We start from the raw sequence: 21,101 nt of genomic DNA, 5'->3' as shown, positions 1-21,101 counted from the left end.
TCAAACCTACTCATTAAAAAAAATGAATAAAAGATTTAAGTAAAATGTATAAATATGCTTACCCTTTTATTATTAGTATTTTTTTCATTTATTCCATAGTGAAAAAAACAATTTATATTTTATTAACCTTTTAATTGTCAAGTTATTTTGATGATATGGGTACATAAACTGTCAATTTTTTTATTGCAAAAACTAAATAGTTAGAACAAAATAAAATATACTTGGTAGTTAAAAATTGATACTTTAAATTATATGCATAAAAATTGGAAGATTTTGTAGTCACTGCATATTTGCTTGAGGCAGTAGTAAGGTTTAAATTTTCTAACGAAATAAATCATCTATATAACGTTTCGAAGAACTGAACGCCGTTTCACAATAAAAAGATGCTGCACACTTGGAACAAAAACCTCTATTCTTTTTTAAACCTTCAGTAAAGTGCTGCCATCTATTGTTAAAAATTGCACTTAAATTTACTTTTTCCCCTAGATAAATTCGGGTTTGACAAAGAGATGAAACTGAAATAAACTTCTCCCGATCTATATACAGGCATAATAAAATAATGCGTACAAAAAAATTAGCCAGAGTAATATTCGGGCGTGACATTTTGGAACCCCAGTGCTATCTATGCCCAAGATTATTTTTGGCATGACAGTTAAAAGGTTAAGAAGCATTGCATTTAGAGGAAAGCTGGTGTTCTTTTTTTTAAAAACAAAAATGTATCAGAAAATGATCCTTGAACCAAAATTGATGAAATATTTTAAAAAATTTATGTACAAGCAACTTAAATCTAGTATCTTAAATTTTTTCAATGCACATAAGCAATATACAATTTAAATATTTCTAACACATTTTTAAATGCCATACACTTACATAGATATGAGAATACATTGCATTGCATACAAAAAACAATCTAGTCATACAAATAATTTTTGATAAAATTACTTAATAAAAGGATACGTGAATACTTTTATTTGTTAATTTATTAACACAATTTAAAAATTTTTTTAAAAATTAATTTCAAAATAATTGACTGACTCTTACCTGTATAGATTCTAGCAAATTTTTCCAATAATAAATATTAACACCACTAAATGAAACAATTTTTGAGCCATTAAATAGTTTATTTCAGAATTAACCTTTATTAGATTTTTGTTATTTGTTTTATGAAGAATCAATTAGGCAAGTGAGACATATCTTTCTTAATTACAGCAAAGTGACCACAAAACAAATATTTTGATTCTTCCTCAATTTTTCCAGACAGATTTTATTGAATTTCGATGACTTTAGTAACAATTGTAATAAATATTATTATTAATTTTTCAGCTAAGTCTTATTCACAAAAATGCATATAATAGCTATTTAAATTTAAAATTTTTTTAAAAAATAAAAAAAAATGTGATACATTTTTTATGGAAAAATATTGAACTTTTAAGTACATCAAAAATAAATTTATTCAAGCTCCCATCCCTTTTGCGTATTTTAGTTAAATTACGAACCGTTCTAGGGTCACCATTTTAATGTGACCAATACAGAGTGATTTTCATGATAAATATGTAAACGTAAGTCCAAGTACCAGAAACATTTATTCTTAAATTAACACAAATATAAAGTGGCATTAAAATGATAATCAAGAGAAACATTATAAAAGTTTTCACATATTTTTTAACAAAAATTAAATACATAATTTAATACAAACACCATCAACAAATTTAGTTGAAGAAATACAACTGTACACAGCAGTGAGTGAAGAAATAAAAGAAAAGAAAATACTGCTGATAGAAAAATAACAAATACTTTTACCTTCTTAATTATTAACATATATTGAAATACAAATGAAAGAAAAATAGAAGAAAATCATTTATAGAGTAAATGAATAGAATAGCATTGTTCTAATATTTTAAGCGCAGAAAACAAATGGGAATAGAAGATCACGTGGTTACAATCTTCCCAGTGTCTTCCTTTCCTCTGTAAATAGCTTTTCCTGTAGTCCAGGGTAAATAACGATATTTCATCATGTGCTGTAAAAGAAATTAAAAAAACACCCATAAAATGAGAAGACAACCACTATTTTTGCATTAATTTTATGTTATAATCTAAATCTAAAGTTGAAATTATACTTCTTTACTTAACACTTAAAAACTAATTTTCAATGTATTTTTTCTTCCAAAATAAAAACTGTGTTGATTTCAATTTAAAACTTGGTTCTAAAGTTAAAATTTATTATTATTTTCTTTTATTTAGATGAAATATCTAATATTAAAAAAACTCCTTTTCAATAAACCTTTCTCTACTGAAACATTTTTTTTTTTGTTGTATTTATTTAGACATGTTAATTAATTTTGATATACATTGCACAACATAAAATACAAACTTAACGCAACATTCGATTTTGTAGCAACATTCCATTGAAGTTGTTATTATTCTGAAATGGTTCGGAATCATTGCCTCACTAACATATTTAGGAAATGTGCAAAAAAAAGGGAAAAAAAAAAGAAGAAAAAGGGAGCTTTCTTTCATACTTCAGCTAAATACTCATAAAAAAATACTACACTGATCCAGGATGTTAATATTCACCGTAACTGTTGCTGCTGATAACTATTGCACCAAATTGTGATAGAATAAATCATCATATTTGATTAAAAAAATGAGAAATAAATTGAAAAAAAAAAACCTTTTTCCTATTAATTATTAAACTACATTAATGAACAATCAATTTCATTAAATTTGTCACAGAGAAAAATATGTTTCAGAATGTCTGTTTACATTCAATTTTTAGCCATGAAACCTCATGGTATCTTGCTGACTAGATGAAAGATAATAATTTGCAAACTTTTCAAACTCAGTTCCAGTTTCCATCATGATGAACGATAAAAGATTGCCCTTAAAATTTAAAAGTCAAAAAATTAAATTTAGGTTTTATGAATATAAATAATTGTTGCCAATCTGAAATTTCTGAGGATAATTGTTTCGGTTTCTATAGCTGATAGTTAAAGTTAGATTAGTAACTAAAGAAAGTTCGAAATAAAGAACTCTTAGCACGTTATGTTGATCACATTGTAACTCTTCGTCCTAACATAGTGGATTCTCAATTTCTTTGATTAACGACCAGCTGTTGAATGAGTGCTTAACCAACAAAAGAAGTATGGTGAATTTATTTCACGGTCATTTTTTCTTTTCCTCATTTGTCAATTTTCTTTTTTAAATTCGCCAAACTGATATGGGTCAGCCATACCTACCTTAATCTGCTTCTTCATGGTGACAGTAAAGAGTAAAACGAAGTAAAGCAGAAGAATAGGCCAGAATACTGGTATGTTGAAGAAGTCAAAGCATGTGCAGAATGCAGCAATAAATATGGCTCTCGTGGCTGAATACCTGTTAAAGAAGAATTGTTGATCATCATCTATTTCAATAACAAAAGAAAAGCTTAGGGGCAACAGAGTGATAGTCCACATTTTTAATCGTTCAGTTGAGTGTTTTCTAAAGAATATTTTTAGTGAAAAACACAAAGATTTCAATCTAGAAAATAAGATAAATGTTTCAGTGTATTGTGCTATTTTATCATGTGGAAATTCTGGAAGCTTGTAAAGTACCTATTCAAAAAGAATGCCCGCAAAGAGTGTAACCTAAGAATGTCTTTCTTAGAAGAAAAAAAAGTGTGGCTTATCATTCTATTAACTAATTTAATAGATTTTTTTAAAAAATGGAATGATTACCAGAAATCTAGGTAGGTAGATAAAGAGGAGAGTTGAAGGATTTTAGCAGAAAAAAACTCAAGCCTGTGATTAGATTTTTGACTATATAGGACAAGAGAAGACTGTTTAATAGACTTATTTTGCATGTATCTTTCATGTTCTTAAAAATTCAAGGGTACTTTTAGTTTGTCCATAATACACAAGATCAAACTAACAAGAAATTTTTAAATATCCCAGTTATTAATAACAGCAAAAGAATCTTTAAGGTGAATGAAATTTAGTTTGTTTGGAGGATAGAATATGACTGAACTCAAATTTATTTAAAATCTTAGCAGTTTGGGAACAACTTTACTGATAAGATAAAACAATAAATTTTCAGTAGATGGAATCAAAAATATTAAATGAAAATCTATAGTCAACAGCAATAGCTTTAAAGTAAAGTAAATCTCCATTGAGGAGATAACCATGAGAACAAATTTTATAAGCATGGTAAATAAACATGCTTAAGGTAATTTAGGTTGGGATGTCAGGTTATGAGGGAGAAATGAAACCACAAACAGATTCAGAAAAACAGCAATGAGAAATTCACTGCAATTATGGTTAAGTTGGCATGGTTATGACTCAAAAGTTTAGGAACCAATTTTTATTGTTATTGGTTAGAATTCGTCGGAATCATCGATTATTAACTTCTCTGTCATCAAGAGCTCATTGCCACAAATCACAATTTAAAATTATCTTTGTGCAGAAATGAATATCCTAGGTGAAAAGTCAAGTCTGATGTTTTTTAATAAAACTCATAATATTTCATAAAAGAACTCATTTTACGATTTCATGATATTATTAATAAATGTTTGAAAACAGATTTATTTTGAATTTTTCAAGAAAAAGAAATAATAAGTTTGGTTTTTCTCTGAAAAGATTAAAAGATTATATTTCATAAGTCAACTTCTTCAGCATGCATATATATGTGGAGCTGTTGTTTCAATGTCATAGTGTAATAGCTGCGAACATCACATAATGCTTTAAGATAGTTGCATCATCCTTTTTGTCATTGAGAGGCGCCAGCCAGTCCCGGTGGGGAAGTCCCGAATTTATAATTAACTCTTGACTTTATACCATAGAACAATTTATTTTTCTTATTCACATGCACTTTGGAGACCACTGCGAGAAGGCAGCTCTCACCAACCATGTCACTAAATTTAAATGTGTTTCCTTTTTTTTGTATTAAATGTTATGTTTAAATGTAAAATTATTGTCGTTATTTCATCTTATGCTGCACTAACTCCCACACACACACACATATATATATATAAATATATATATTTAATATATATTAATAGTTATGTAATAAAAAAGAAAATTATGCACCTATAATTCCCCCCCCCCATAAATCAACCAAATATCCCCATAAACCAATCAAAAATTAACATTATGTTCTTTTACCCTCATGATTATCATTTTACCCCTTTCTGAGTACTTAAATTCGGGGCTGATACTTTTTAAAAGACTCTAAATAGTCTAAGATCTTTTTTTAAATTCAAAGTTTCTTTTTTAAAAAAAAATAAAAGTTTATAAATTGTTACAAGCTAGACTTAAAATTTGGCGGCTAGTTTTAATCTAATCAGTTTTAAAATTACAAGGAATAGAATGAAAAGAAAGAAAAATATTCATTAATTAATATAAAGATATTAATTAATGCAATAAAAAGAAAAATTGTGTACAAATAATTTTCCATAGATTAACATAAAGGAAGTGAAATTCCTTTTCTCTTTGAAGAGGCTCTTTATTGTCTAAATAAAACTAAATGCAAATTTACAAGGTTCCCACTCAATTTTAAAAATAAAATTCCCTAACTTTGGCAGAAAAATTTACTACATAGCAATACTTTATCCTCAATATATATTTTTTCTTTAGTTGACAATAAAAACTCCTTTTTGATAGAAAATAAGTCAAATAAATGTATATATATATATATATATATTTAAAAAAAACTTCACTAAGTGGATGCCTACCGAGTAGACTTCATAATATACCACAATATTTACACATAAAATAGTAAAAATTTAAAAACTCAGAGCAACATAGCTTATTAATAGAGTTATATCAGTCATATATCTTACTCATGAAACTTGTTACACATAAAAGCCAAAATAAATTTATACAGAAAGCTTAGTTTCTAAAGATCTAGTATTGTTGAAAGGTAAATATGGTTATTTAAGAATAGGTACCTATTATATAAAAAAAGAAAGAAAGAAATGCTAAACAAAGACTATTTTTCACAAATTAATATTCTTGCTTAATAAAACTAAAAAATAAATTAAATCCTGTAGTAGAATTTTTTTTTAAAAAATAATAAAAAATAGATATTAGATTTATTTACACCTTACTACTTTGAACCTTATCATCTACTTATTGTTAGGATATTGGTTGTTTTCCGAGCTTATTACAAGATTTTTAAAAGGTGTTGACCAAAAATTGCTTTAGTTCCTGACAATACCCAGTACCTTTTTTTTTTTTTACTTTTAAAATTAAATTTCCTAACGTTTTAAGAATCCTGGCCTTATTGCAATACTTTTTCTACTTTTATTATGATTCTTAGCATCAGTATGAACAATATAAAAACGATCATCTCAATGTTAAAAAGAAATAATCAATCTTAGAAATGTATTAAATTATATAAAATTGTTGTGTTCGAATTCCTATAAAAGTTTTTTTTTTTTTTTTACCTTTTGTAACTCTCAAAAAAGATTTAATGATCGAATTTCGACAAAAAGGATTTTGGAACAAGATTCTGTAGAAGGGAAAAAAACTGCAACAGTTATGCTTCAAAAATAAAATAATTTTTGTTAAAAAGAAGAACTTCAACTCACCAGAACTTAAACTCAGGTAAACGACGTATAAATGGCCTGAATTCTTGGTTCACAGTTGTTGGCAATTCTGGACCATCATCTGCAAAAACATAGAGAGTCAATGAAAGTAATAAATGAAATTAAAATTCATAGGGACAATAGGGCTGAAGAAAAAAGCTTGAAGAAAAAAAGAAATTAATGTGTAAAAAGAGATTAGAAGATATATTTATTGAGTTCATTTCTACCGGTTATCAGTTAAAACACAGAAGAAATTATATGACCAAAGTTATTGCCCTCATAAGCTCTGTGGCTTGAGGGTACAGATAAGGTTGTTTTTTGAAGGCTCCTTCGTAATATGAAACGATGCTTTTTGTGTCAATAATGTGCTGTTTTTTAAACTGCTGTTAGTTTGCAACTATTACTCATGTCTATTAGGTCAAGTTGAGTCTATCTAAAGCCACTGTTGTCTGTGCTTATTTTAAAAATGGTGTAAAACGTCAATATGGAAAAAAGCCAGTTTCGTGAAAATGTAAAGCGTTTGTGGTTTAATATTTAAAACCTTACACCAATGCTACATTACCTGAGCTCACAAAATTTTGCAAAAATTGAAAATCATTCCGTGATTTTGATAATTTTCATCTTGGTAAAAAAATTTCGCCAAACAATTAGAACTATTTTTTTTAAATTACGATTTTTACAATTAGAACTATTTTGTAATATCAACTAAGTTTAGTAATATCAATTAGTCAACTAAGAACTGTATTCAATAAATTATTTTAATATAAACCCATCAAGATTCTACTTTCAAACTTAATTAATCACTTCAGTGTTAAAAAACACTGAACAAAAAAATTTCAATTTTAGTTAAATCAGTTTTTTAAGTAGTAAATGTGTTGCATATCATTATAAAGGTCTTGAATATATCTTTAAAATGGCACTTATCACAACTCTCTAGCTAAATTAGGAGAGATACATGTCATTTTAAAAAATGCTCTGAGAAGGTTTTTTGACTGATTTATTTATTTATTTTTGCTTTTGCAGGGCTATATTTTCAAAATCAGTAGATATTTTTGAATAAAACTTGGTATGCTCTTATACTAATACAAATACTACAATTATACCAAATTTCAATTAAATATTGAAAGGAGATGTAAAATAAGTGTGTTGATTGGACATGGAATGATAAGCTGGTAAACAGTATAAAATGCTGATGTGACAGTTGTGTAGCTGTTAGAGGCAATCATACACACTATTTTATTTTATAACCGTCTTTGAACAGCTGACCCAATTTTTAGGTTTACGACTAATATTCAACTGAGTAGCGCTGTAAATTTGAACCCTATCAAGAACACAAAAGAACTCTTAGATCAAATATTTTGAGAAATTTGCCTTCATGGAGGACATTTTGATGGAACTAACCCACATTTGCATTACATGGAGAGGAAAGTCACGAAAACCTCCCATGGTTAGTATAGCGGCAAGGGGACTCTAACCTGTGATCCATCTACCACTGAGGATATTTTACGCCAGCACTGTGGTCGGTGTGGGGCGGGGAATTCATATTAACCAGCCATCACAGGGATTCAAATACAGTTCACCTCAATGGAAGGTAAATGCTCTGAACCATCAGGGCTCCATACACCCTATTAGACCTTGTTTTTCTTTGACTGGCAAGGTGTTGGACAGTTCCATATTTAAAAGAAAGGCTGTGCCTATTTTTGTTTTGTTTTCCCATGCATTGGTCTTATTTTGGATATTTTGGCCAGGACTGGTTTTATTTGTTTGTCCTTTAATTGTTTCCACGAGTGTAATTCAACTGCAAAATTATATTTAATTTATTTTGTTCCATAAAACATATATACTTAACCATAATCTTCTTTTGCTGCAGGATCAATTTTAGGAGAGAGAAATGCAATAAAGAGACTCAGATGACAGATGCCCAGAGCATATGTTATAATATAAAATCCCTACGAAAGAAAAGAATAAACATGCTTTTATTTTTCCAATATTTTAAGTAGCGTCTTTGCTTACAGTAATTTTAAATATTTAAAAACATTTTTGCAAAATTTTACTATTCATATGATAAAAATAAGTGGTGCCAAACCAGGAAACTAGTACAGTAAACTATCTAATAATGCAAACCTTAAAACATGAGGCTCAGTGTTACATAAAATTTTGCCTATTAAACACAGCAAACGTATGTCTGGAACAGATCAATATTTAAATGCTTTAAAATGATTTTTAGATGTTAATTACTTTATAATACCAAAAACATGCAATTAAGCACCTTTTATTTACAGCAAGAAAACAACTGAAATAGCAAGAGTATTAGAATCAACAATATATATATATTGAATTACATACTGCTGTGAACCCTTAATTAGTGCTCCAAGTCAGGTTCACAGATCTCTTGAGGTTTTTCATAATCAAGCAATTCGCTTGATCACTGGAGCTGTTAAATCCACCCCAATAGATGTTATGCTCCTTTGAACAGGAATTTGGCTGAAGGAAAAAATAATTGAAGAAAAGGCCTTGATATCCTGGGAAAAAAATATTAAGGACTCCTGGGTATCTTTCTCTGTGGAACCTAGAGAGTCCCAGGGAGCGCCACTTAAAGACTCAAGCGGGTTTCCTACAGGAGGTGCTGAGCTTAAAAGACAAATACAACCTTTTTATTGAGCTTGAAATTCTTCCCACTCCTTGTAGCCCACTGGACTACCAGACTCTCAATGTGGTCACAGACCTTGCTCTCAGAGTCCTAAAATCAGATTTTGCCTGTGATGTCCTTAAAGGTACCTCTTACGCAACTATGAATCAGCTATATCCTGAACCTGAATGGTTGAGAATCTTTACAGATGGCTCCCAAGTGGATCAGCGGGTGAGTGCTGGAGTGGGAGTATTTTGTCACCTGTTCTCTGCCTGAGCTTCTGTTGGCTGCTATGCATCTGCCTACGACCATGAAATCGAGGCTATTCTAACTGCCTTAAAACAACTATAGTGTTGTACTAACCAATTTTCTAGCGCCATCATCTTATCTGACTCTAAAGCAGGACTTCTTGATATTAACTCTCCACTGATTCCCCAATCCATCTCCATTCAGAAATGCATTGATTGTCTGAAAGACCTGACACTAAAAGGCAAGCAAATCGTCCTCCAGTGGATCCTGGGACATTGCGGGATTTGGGGTAACAAAAAAGCTGATTTTTTGGCCAAGAAAGTGTGGCGTAACTACCACTACGAGTATTAAACATCAATTCACTGGTATATAAGACATGCTAACTTGAATCTAACACGAGGTACCTTTTGATAGATGACGGTTGGTATTGTCGATAACTCCTCCCCCACATTGGCGACCTCCGGACGTGATTTGGACACACAGTAATGCCCACTTTGCAAAATTTCTAACAGTAACACCTACTTCGATGGATAGTCCACATTGAAAGTTGACTAGCTATTTGTGACTGCATCATCACCCTCCTGCGCTGTTGCTACTCAGTCTCGTCTCGAGCATACACAACGTCATACACTCTCAACGCCTGCATACTCTCGACTGCTAATGGCAACACATGAACGACTTCCTTCGACTGTGAAGTTAATGCACCTCTCACATTCAGCACTCAAAAAAATCCGGTGTTTCTCTCTCCCGGTTTTTCACAAGTACAGAAACTAGTGAGATCTGCTCATAAAATTATATCTCTGATAAAATTCTGGTGGGGGAGTATTGTGGCGTAACTACCACTACGAATATTAGACATCAATTCACTGGTATATAAGACATGCTAACTCGATTCAATCATGAGGTACCTTTTGATAGATGACGGTTGGTATTGTCTGATAACTCCTCCCCCACAAAAGGAACAACTATTGCCCAAGCATCTCGTTTCTCCATCTCCCTGCACTCATTTAAATTGCTGGTCCAAAACCAATTCCGGAACATGCTTTCAGAGAATTTCCGTAAAAGGAATATACACAAAACCTGGTTCAACCATAATTTAACTATCCCAAATCAGCCTAGGTTTAAGGCAGTTGCTCTCTTTAGACTTGTTATGGGTCATGACTGTCTGGCCACACACCTTTCTAGTATAAAAATTTTTGACTGTCCTAAATGCTCTGTCGCATTGGGGAGGACATGGACCTGCCCCATATTTCTGTCTGTCCTGCACTCATCTCCACTACTGTGTGTGGACGCTACTGGGAGGCTAGGGCCTGTATGGGCTAAGCATGTTACTATGCATTCTATTCTATTTATCTCTTTTTGCCTTGTTTTTCTTGTTATTTTATCCTTTTTGTTCTTTTAAATTGGCCTGCCATTGAAAATAAAAAATAAAAAAAATATTAATATTGATTTGCTCTAGAGATTGTAGATTCTTACTTTTTTAAACTCAGTTAAAGAATTTTTTCAATGCAATTTTTTTTGTTTACATAATTAAAAAATTTATTAATACTCGTTTGCTTTACAGATTGTAGCCTCTTAATAAATAATTTTTCTTGCTGCCTTTTTAATGGTTCTTGCTTTGTTAAAGAAATTTTTACAATGCAATTTTCATTGTTTACACCCACAAAGTTAACGTAGTTTAAGGAGAATTGCGACTTATAGAATTGTGGTATGTAGCTCTTTTACTGTATCAATAGCTATGAAAACAGTAATTAATTTATGTACCGTATAAAATTTACAAATAAATTTTTTCCAAAGCAATGTAAAAAATCTTCTAATTGTTTTTAACGTGAGAAAACCTTCATATGTTTTCCTAAGAAAACACTCACTAAATTTGCTGTACTACTTTTTTAATTTTGTGAGTCAAAGTAATAGTTTTGTTATTACCCTGAAAAAAAATCAACTTATTTAAAAATCAAATTCCATGGGTCTTTTTTCTACAACCCTCTTCAAAAAATAAACTAATCTAAAATATGTACAGCGGAACTCCGGTTTTACGTAGGTTATTTCGTACGTTATCCTGCTTTCTATGCCATTTTCTGCTGGTCTTTGAAAATTATCTATATCGATAATGTAATTATCGGTTTAGATATTATCGATCGCAATGATAACAATCCCGGATATTATCCCTTTTTTGAGAAAATTCCATTGTACGTATTTCTAACAAATCAAAATCAATTTTTCTCTAAAAAGTTTGCACATTTTTTTTTTCTTCCTAAAGAGACTTGCTTATTAGCTTTTCCAACAATTCTATTTGATCCTATTGTCTTCTTGACTAGGAGAGGAAATTCTCTCTTGAGTCTATATCAGAAGCATGGTGGGATGGACAAAGCTTGGGAAGGGTGGTTAAAGGAAGTATGGGAACTAAAATTGTAAAATTTGAGGGTGAAATTTTTTCCAGCAATCTTATGGAATTATCCAATCATTTAAAGAATGTTACACAGGTTAGGTAATCACTGGTTAGTAAATTGTTAGGTAATCATATCGTTTTCTTGGTTCCAGTAACCTACAAGATCTTTCGAAAACAAAAAAAAAATGCTCTGAATTTGATTTCCTGTCGACTAAAATGCATTACAATTGGGTTAAATAAAACTTCTCAGGGTTAATTGTGTCTCAGTATCCAACAGGAAGATTGGCCCAACTAAATAAAATTGCGTGGTTGAAGATCTTCTGCAGTCAATGGCGTGTACATCGACAGCAACACACACAACCATTACTTTTCAATTCCTTCACTATCTGATTTAATGTCTGCTCTCGATGATAGTGATAAAATCAATGAAGATGAGTAAAAATCAGCGAAGGATAAGTACCAAATACAGATCAAGAGTTTGAAGGCATTAAAAACAATGAAGCATTTGTGAATGTAAACCATAAAACAAATTTGCAAACAACAACAAATATTGAGAGAGATGTTAAAACAATATCTAAAAGCAACAACAAAAAAAAATTAAAGATTAAACACTTTTTGTGGTAGTTCATATTGCAAATGTGAATTTGTGAAAAATATATGCATATTTTTTTACCCCACTTATACGTTATCCTGCTTCATGCTTTATTCATTACTAGTCCAAAGGAAAATATAAAATCAGGGTTCCACTGTAGTTCAATTAACTTTTAAAGAAAACCAATGCAATCCATTAGTTAAATAGCAATTTTCGTTAAACAAGGGGCAGCAAAAACTAGGCAAAATAATGCACTAAAAATGATGCCAGTAATGTGATATAATAACAAAAGACTCGCAACTTTTTAATAATCCAATGTCTAGTTAAATCAAGAAACACAATAAATAAGTTTGAGTGTATTAGCAAAAATAGTAATTTTTTTAAACAATTGTTGAAATCACAAGCAGTTTATTAAAAATTCAGCGGTTAACTTTGAAAGGCTATTCAGCTATTAACTAATCATCAAAAATTATAAGGCATTAGTAAATTATTTATCATCATGCACTCCTCTTGTAACTACAGTAGCATTTATGTTTTCTAACGTACTCAATAGATGGAATGGTCTCTGTTTTTCAAAGCTAAGGTTTAAGGTTTCTCTTGCCAATAATACTGTAATTGTTTTGTTGAGGCAGTACTCTTTGTGGTAGTACTAAAACATGTCCTCTAAATTTATTAAGTTGAATTGAAAATAACTTTCTTGCATTAGATTAATTTAACACTGTTCCTCTTTTCATAATGTGATCATTCATGAATCGGTAAAGTTGAAGGAAATATTAACAAAACTGCTTAATTCTTAAATGAATATTAATATTAAAATACTCACTTTCAAATAAAATACTCTTATTAAATATAAGCAAAGTAAAATGACAGTAACTGTCCATCTTTGCAAAGTGTAAGGCGTCCAGCAATCCAGAAGATATTGGTATTTCTTTAAAAAGAAAAAGATAAAAAATTTTAAACATTTTCTCGGAAACAAAATAATAAAATTATAGTTTAATTATATTTATAATTTTTGTTTTCTCATTAGTTAATTTTGTAATTTCTCTATTTAAATTTAAGATTGAAGTGATTAAGATTTGCAATGATATTATTAATTACATGTATATTTATATGCATTTTATAAATTTTTACATCATTTTGAAAGGCAAAATTTGAATGAAATTGGTTTAAAAAGTTTTGAGAAATTTTAAATATACGAATTTTTGAAAACTTAATAATTCAAACTATTTTACTAATTTCATTAATATTTTTGCCATTTAAAATTATGTTACTTAAAACGCTGTTACAATTTACCTTACATTAAAAAAAAAAATTTACTAATAAAATAATAAAAATTAATTAATAATTATTTCAAATTATTTTTTTGTATTTAATTATCTTTGTAAAAAGGAATTTTACATGTTTGTGCAAAAATATTTTGAGTTGGTTAAAAAATTCTTAAGATATGTCGTAATGCACAAAAAGTAAAATTAACAATGAAGGATCCAAACTATTAGGCACATATTTTAAGCATGCAGTCACTCCTCATATTATTTAGGGAGAAAAAAAAAGAGTCTGAATTTATCAGGAAAAAAAATGTTTAATATAGCAAAGTACATTTGTATGTCTTATTTTGTAACTTAAAATATTGTTTCGTTAATTAACATATTTAAGGTTAGGCTTTAACTATTATAATTGAGTCATCATATGAGAAAATCTGATCAGTAGGCCAAAAGTTATTCAAAGTGTTCACTCTTTTATTTTATGTGCTGTACATTTACAACACAATTGTCAATCATATTTCCAACAGAATATATGCAGATTATTTTTAAGATGGTGAAATGAAGGTCACAAAAAATTTTGTAATCTACTGTTTTAAAATGTTGTTTTGGGATGTATATCACCACAACGTTTAGAAAAAAACATTGGCAACATTCAAATAAAAAATTTTAACATAGGAACAAATTGATTGAAGACAGTTTTAAAAAATGGTGTGAATTCCCGCATTTGTACAGAGATCTGTAAGGAGAGAAATCTTGGAATTTTTAACTTTGGAAGAAATTATTTCAAAACTGAACTGTATAAAATAGAGAAACTAAGAAATAAGTGTGTACAAAAATAAAGGAATGATAAAAAAAAACATAATAAAAGAATAACAGAACAGTTTTAACAATCGAAATCATCAAGCAAATTTGGAAAATGAAAGCAGACAGTTATGGTAAAAAAAGCTTCGCCTGAATTTCATTATACAGATATTTTATTCTAGTCAAATAACCTTAATGTTTATTAAATAATTCCACTTTAATTCTTACAATGGGAAAAAAATAAGAAAGAAAAATATGTAAAAGAAACTTTGGCAATAGGTTATTTTAATTTAAAGTAGTTATTTAATAAATAAAACTTCTTTTTATAGTTCTTCAATTATGTAACCATTTGATCTGCTGACCTGGTACATTTTATCGTTCAATCTGGCTATTTTCCTTCATGGCAAATAAAAGAATAATAATATTTTAGTGAAATAATTTGTTTTCTTTTTAAGTTTAATAAAATTAAAAACACTTTTCACATAGTTACTAAATAATTTGTTTCTAAATTATTCCACAAAATTAGTTTCATTCATTAACAAAAACTTATAACAAAATAAATTAGTTAAAACAATAATAGAAATTACTTGAGAAATAAGCTGAAAAGTCCTCACAATCCTTGACTTTTGTGGTGGTGTATCAATAACAATTTCTGACTTAACATCCTCCTACAATGTATAAAATTATTATAAATTAAAACATATTTTGGCACTGACCCAGTTACCACAAAAAGTAAATTTGGTAGAAAATAATTAAAAAACCAACAACTATTTACAGACAAAAATGAGAGCTAAAATGAATATTTGAGATTCTTGCACAAAGAAAAAACTAAAATTCCACCAATTTGGTGCTAGATGGTTTTTATGTCCACACCTGCACAAAAATAGTCACCAAGTTTTGAAAACTACCAGGCATTATCAAACAAGGTTTTTCTGAAAGGTACCTATTTTGTGAAAATTTTGACCCAATTTGGGAAAATTAACAATCATATTAAAAAATCAACACAGTAATATGGATTTATCGTTTCTTACAAGATATAAAAATAAAATCTTAAGAAAAAGTATTGAATTTGTGAAGGTACTGCTAAACGGTAGTAAATTTGACCGGGAAAGACCCCTGATTATATCAGTAACAAACTTTTGTCATTTTGATTTAAAGAGCTAAGGATATTTCAGGAATTTCTGGAGAGTAGCACACAAAAAACTGAATAAAAAAAATTGCAGAAACAAACTATCTGGGGATATTTCCGTTTCTGTATGATTTGTCCGACGATGACAATGAGTTATAATCTTTGAGATTGACGCTTCTGGGATTTTTTTTTTTTTTTTTAGTTTCTCATGGGCTATTGCCTGGAAGCTGTCAAGAATTAGCAGTTATCCGGCCACAGATCATTACATGGAAATCTTCACAACCAACTCAGAGAATATAACTCGTAGTCTCCCCTAGGCAAACATCTACATATTCTTTTCATTTAAATTTTAATAAGTTTAAAACCCCTTTGGATATGGTAATTGTTGAGGCAAACAGTTACCAATCTAGGAAAATCTCCAAAATATTGAAAGTATCACTATTCTATTTCCAAGAGTTCTAAAAAAAATTGTTGAACCACCACTAGTGATGATAAATATTAAAATAGAGTATTGAAGATACCTATTATCACAATACCAGGTGCGAAAAAAAATTCTGATTTCAATGGCATTAATGATAGTTAGAGAATTTTTTTATGGCTTTAGCAGACAATTGTAAAGTGAAAATTGTACTGTGTATTGCTTATGCTTCATACAAAATAATTCTCTCTTTAGTCTTTCATATGGTATAAACTATTTCTGTCAAAAAAGTTACTAAATTCATTTTTATTTTTAATAGATACAAAACATATTATAGAGACAGGAAGTGATAGCAGTTCCCTATACGATAATAACCCCATATCCGACAATCATTACAAAATTTAACACAAAATGTTTATTTCATAGATTCAAATGTTTTTAAACGAATAAATTTTCCAATAAGAAATTTCATAATGGGGATAATTAAGTGTGAAACAAAAGAATGAAGTAAAAGATCATAATAAAAATAGGAGTATAAAAAATTTAGCATTTTTCTTTCGACTTAACACAGTACATTTATATCATAAATTTCTCAAAAACAACTTACAGCGGTGGAAGCCATTAGAACATCAAACTAAATAGTACTCATTCCTCAATCAAATTAAACTTTGTTTAGGCGACGTGTTTCAATCAAAATACATTACTCCTTTAACTTGCTCATTTGTTTATTTAATACTTGCATTTAGTACGTTCTCGACTACATATTTCTGCGTTATACGAAGCTTAAATTTTTTAATCAAAATAAAAAATCCATACAGTTAATGAAATTAGTACCTGAGCAAAACATGTTTTCGAAAAATTTATGGTTTCCAAAATTGAGAGTCAAGAGGAGCAAAAATAAGTAGCTATAAACGTTGAAGTATTCTGGATGAAGTATTCAAATTCATGGAATAAATTTTAAAAAAACTAATTTTACAGATCATAAACTAAAAGTTGTACTATTTTCTGGGAGGAAAAAATAAATTATTAATATTTCTAAATGCTAAAATACTGTATGTAAATAAACTTGTGTTAAACGCCCTTATTAAGTGCAGTTTCATACCCGATTTGATCATTTAATAATGGGACTCTTGAGTGATACCAAAAGTCGCAAGAAATTAACTGATGTTCTGATTCAACACTACGAAAAACTCATCAGTCTCAGTTTTATAATTGGAATAGTATGGTTTTGCTTATTAGCTAGTGATGTATTTAATAACAAAACGTACTTTTCAGAAAATGCTCTGTTACCTGGCCTTGTTGTGCGGGAATTCAATCCTCGATCATCGCTGTCACGGCGATTGGATGCTTTGAATGAAGAAAGCAAATTGAAGTCTCCATTTGTATGGATACAAGGACAGTTTCGTCAGTTAGGATTGGATGTTTATCAGAATAACTTTACTGTTCAGTATCCTTTTGGATCCCCCAAATCTTTATACAAAAATAAAAATTTCTATGCCATCTTGAGAGCACCCAAAGTTTCTAGCACAGAAGCTATAGTGATTTCAACTCCATATCGTGATAACGATAGCATTCACCCCAACTGCTTTGCATCCATAGCCTTGATGATTGAGCTAGCTCAAGCATTTAGGCAACAGACCTATTGGAGCAAGGACATCATATTTTTGATCACACAGTTTGAGAACATTGGTTTTCAAGCATGGTTGGATGCCTACCATAGTGTTCAAACGTCAGACTACATTAGAAGTGAAAAACTACCGAGCACCAGCGGGCCTCTTCAGGGAGTTATCAATCTGGAGATCAGCGATTATCATTTTTCTCATCTAGATGTCAAAATCGAAGGATTACACGGTCAGCTTCCAAACCTTGATTTCTTTAATTTAGTCATCGAGCTCTGCGCTCGAGAGCAGATTCCTACGACTTTTGAGGGCAGATTCAACCACTATTCTATTAAATCTGTCAATATGGAGGCTTGGTTAAACAATTTCCTCACAATGAGTAGCATGATGTCACTACAAGCGACTGGCTTACCGACAGGTGGACACGGTCTCTTTCATCGCTTCGGAATCCAAGCCTTGACCCTGAAATCCGTCGAGGAAAAGAAATCTGTTAATCTCGTTCAGCTGGGCCGTGTTGTCGAAGGCACCGTCAGAAGTCTAAATAACTTGCTCGAAAAATTCCATCAATCTTTTTTCTTTTACCTGTTGCCTAGCACGAGGTCGTATGTATCCATAGGCTTGTACATGCCTCCTTTTGCATTAATAGCAGTGCCTATTTTGCTGAAGGCTCTGTATTTGTATTTAAATGGTCATAAATCAGAATCATTGTCATGTAAATTTAATTATTGGATTGCATTAGATTCCTATATTTTTCACTTAATGTGTGGATTAATTATTTTTTTAGTTCCTAATTATATTCACCATGTAACACATTACTTTCACATTCCTACCTCTGATTTGATGTATTATACTCTATTAATACTCATGTCTGTTTGGTTGATATTTGCAAGCATTACAACACCAAAAGTAATGAGTCAGAAATTCGAATATAAAATGTGCTTTACATTGCTAATGCTTGGTGGATTTATGTTTACTCTAGCACTCGTAAATATATCTCTAGCTCTAGTGTTTACTATTCTCTATGTACCTATTAGCATCTCGCTTCAGTATAAAGGTAAATTGTCAGTTTTCCAATACCTAATTTTGCTTCTGATTCATCCATTTGTTTTTAGTTATCTGCTTATTGTTGCCCAGTCCTACATGCTGGATAGTAAGTTGTCCTGGTGGAGCCACTTTGTTCGTGGAGTAGATGGACATAAAAAAGTTGTCCTCTTCACTATGGAAGACATGTTACTTTTTGGAAACTGGAATTATAAAATTGTCTCCCTAATCATTCTTCCCCTGTGGCTAAACTTATGGTCATTGAAAAGCATGGCCTCTCGTGTGGAAAACTAAAAATGTATAAATCATTGAATTTGGGCCACTATCTTTTCAGCTAAAGAGATCTAGATACAAAGATTGTTTGATAGAATTTATGATTTTAAAATATTTAAAAAAAAAAATTTTAAATAACATTTGTGCTTCTTTTCTAGAAAAAATTACATTTTCACATTTACGGTAGAGCACAGTGAAAATGCTTAATTTTATGTGTGAAAAGAAGAGTATAAATGTAAAACATGGTGCGTAGCGTTTTTAAAAATTCCTAAAGGTGCTTATTTTCCATTTTCGTTTTTAAAAGCCCTAAAAGGTGCTTTTTCCATTGTTTTCAAAAAGTGCTTAATTTTCCCTTTTCGAAAGCTCACATTGTTCTATTCAACATTTTCACAATCCATTCAACCACTATCTATTTCTGCGTACCATTGGTCCATAGCTAAGAGAGCGCCAATCATTTTACATGTTTGATGAATTACTTGCGAGTCCGCATTTGCATTGACAGAGCTTGGTTCGGTGAGATTCTTGCACTCTCACTTGCAACTCTGCTGCATTTTGCAAGATATTTTCAGTTTCAGGCTTCATTTTCCACCCTCTGATATCAAACCGAAAAAAAATCTTGATAATATTATAGTGGCTAATATAATCAAGAAAAAGTTTTTTGTCAGAACCTAGTTATTTTATCATGATCATGTAAATTCTATGAAAATTATTTTGTTAATGTATTTAGTGCTTAAAAAGTGCTTATTTCTTGTTGAGAGATTTGGCTACGCACCCTGTTAAAGTATAAATTTCCCGATTATACATCATAGCCTATACCAAGGAATATTTCAATAGTGAAACTAATCTGAACACGGTTGATGTAGTAAGAGATCATGTAGTGGAAATTTTGTTGTTTTCAGTTATAATAAAACTTATTTAATTATAAAAAATTTTATAAATTTATATATTTACTTCAGATAAATTATTCTTGAACATTTGTAACATTCTCTGAAATTTGTATGAGAACTTTATTTTATTATCTTAAGAAGAATTTTTATAAGTGAATGAAAGAGACTAAATTGGTTTTCTATTTTTATGTAACTTTGTATACTGGGAGATTTCTGTATCCTGATCTGTGGCAGAATAATTAGCAACTTCTGGGCAGTGGCCAGCAAGAAACTAAAAAAAAATCATCACAGAAAAGGATAAACTCGAAAGATATAACTAGAAGCCACCCCCAGGCTAACATCTATATGTTTTTTTTAAAAAAATAAATTTGCAAGTTAAAAATCTATTTGGCACCTTGGCGATTGTAGTTAGCCTGACAGATCACGATACGGAAATACCCCCTTGTATGCGGGTGATTTTCAAATCTGAAACATTTTTGAAAATGAAATCATTTTAAAATTAAAATTGTTTATTTTGATGCTTAACTTGATTTTTGCTATATATTTAACTTGTTTTAATAGTCAGTTCTGTGGCAGAATTTTATCTGACGTTCTATGATGAATCTCCCTAATGATCTGTGTGCAAGATATTTTTAATAGAAATTAACATATTTGTAACCAATTTTTAACGAAAGTGCCTTTTGTTTATGAAAAAATGCCTACATATAGGATAAAACTGAATATAATTTTTTTTAATAGTAAAAGTAGTTTTTCCCCTCAATATATAAAAGAATGTGAATTGTAATATTAGGGGCAACATTCTCTTATTTTAAAGGGGGGAAAACACTAATTCCTTCCTTTTTCCACATTTTGAAAATCATCATGACATTAATTTTTAAAAAAGACACATTTTTAAAAAATGTGAAATCAGTGGCAGTATCTGCTGCAAAAAAAAAAAAGGTCGAAGACAAAATCACATGGATTTGCAACAAACTCATGCAAATCGGTCTCTTCACAATAGTATTACTCAGTGTGTTTCAAGGTTCACATTGTTAAAATAAATAATATGTTGCAATATCAGATTTTAACAACTATATGGAAATCAATAATAATTATGTCCATTATATCAACTGAGAAGAAAAGAAAAAAGAAAATATTCAAATGCATTATTCGAATTCCCTATATTGTGTGAAACATATAGTGATTTTCAAAAATGATTAGCACCATATGGATTTATAATGGGACTGTGTGCTATAAAGTGGTTATTTAGATGC

The 21,101-nt window shown here is 29.9% G+C and overlaps 2 protein-coding genes across 2 annotated transcripts; one reads left to right on the top strand and one right to left on the bottom strand.

Annotated features, from left to right (window-relative positions):
• Positions 1-1,564: 1,564 nt before the first annotated feature.
• Positions 1,565-16,795, bottom strand: LOC107450482 (protein RER1). Its single transcript, XM_016066283.3, has 7 exons — positions 16,636-16,795; positions 15,069-15,149; positions 13,242-13,346; positions 8,409-8,508; positions 6,563-6,641; positions 3,237-3,372; positions 1,565-2,018 (listed from the first exon to the last, which is right to left on the bottom strand). The coding sequence occupies exons 1-7, from the start codon at positions 16,648-16,650 to the stop codon at positions 1,929-1,931; spliced, it is 606 nt and encodes a 201-aa protein (XP_015921769.2). The 5' UTR covers positions 16,651-16,795; the 3' UTR covers positions 1,565-1,928.
• Positions 16,796-16,918: 123 nt separating this feature from the next.
• LOC107450484 (glycosylphosphatidylinositol anchor attachment 1) lies at positions 16,919-20,789 on the top strand. Its single transcript, XM_016066286.3, has one exon. The coding sequence runs from the start codon at positions 17,150-17,152 to the stop codon at positions 18,980-18,982; it is 1,833 nt and encodes a 610-aa protein (XP_015921772.1). The 5' UTR covers positions 16,919-17,149; the 3' UTR covers positions 18,983-20,789.
• Positions 20,790-21,101: the final 312 nt, after the last annotated feature.

The sequence above is a fragment of the Parasteatoda tepidariorum genome, chromosome 5 (assembly GCF_043381705.1).
Source record: "Parasteatoda tepidariorum isolate YZ-2023 chromosome 5, CAS_Ptep_4.0, whole genome shotgun sequence".
Taxonomy (NCBI): Eukaryota; Metazoa; Arthropoda; class Arachnida; order Araneae; family Theridiidae; genus Parasteatoda; species Parasteatoda tepidariorum.
This window is presented reverse-complemented; position numbering and strand designations above follow the sequence as displayed.

Excerpts from the sequence above, each read along its gene's own strand:
- LOC107450482 (XM_016066283.3), bottom strand. Across the intron at positions 8,509-13,241 it reads TAAGAGTATTTTATTTGAAA|GGATTTTATATTATAACATA; the intron begins GTGAGTATTTTA and ends TTTCTTTCGTAG. Across the intron at positions 3,373-6,562 it reads TTACCTGAGTTTAAGTTCTG|GTATTCAGCCACGAGAGCCA; the intron begins GTGAGTTGAAGT and ends CTTCTTTAACAG.
- LOC107450484 (XM_016066286.3), top strand. The coding sequence starts at position 17,150 with ATGGGACTCTTGAGTGATACCAAAAGTCGCAAGAAATTAACTGATGTT.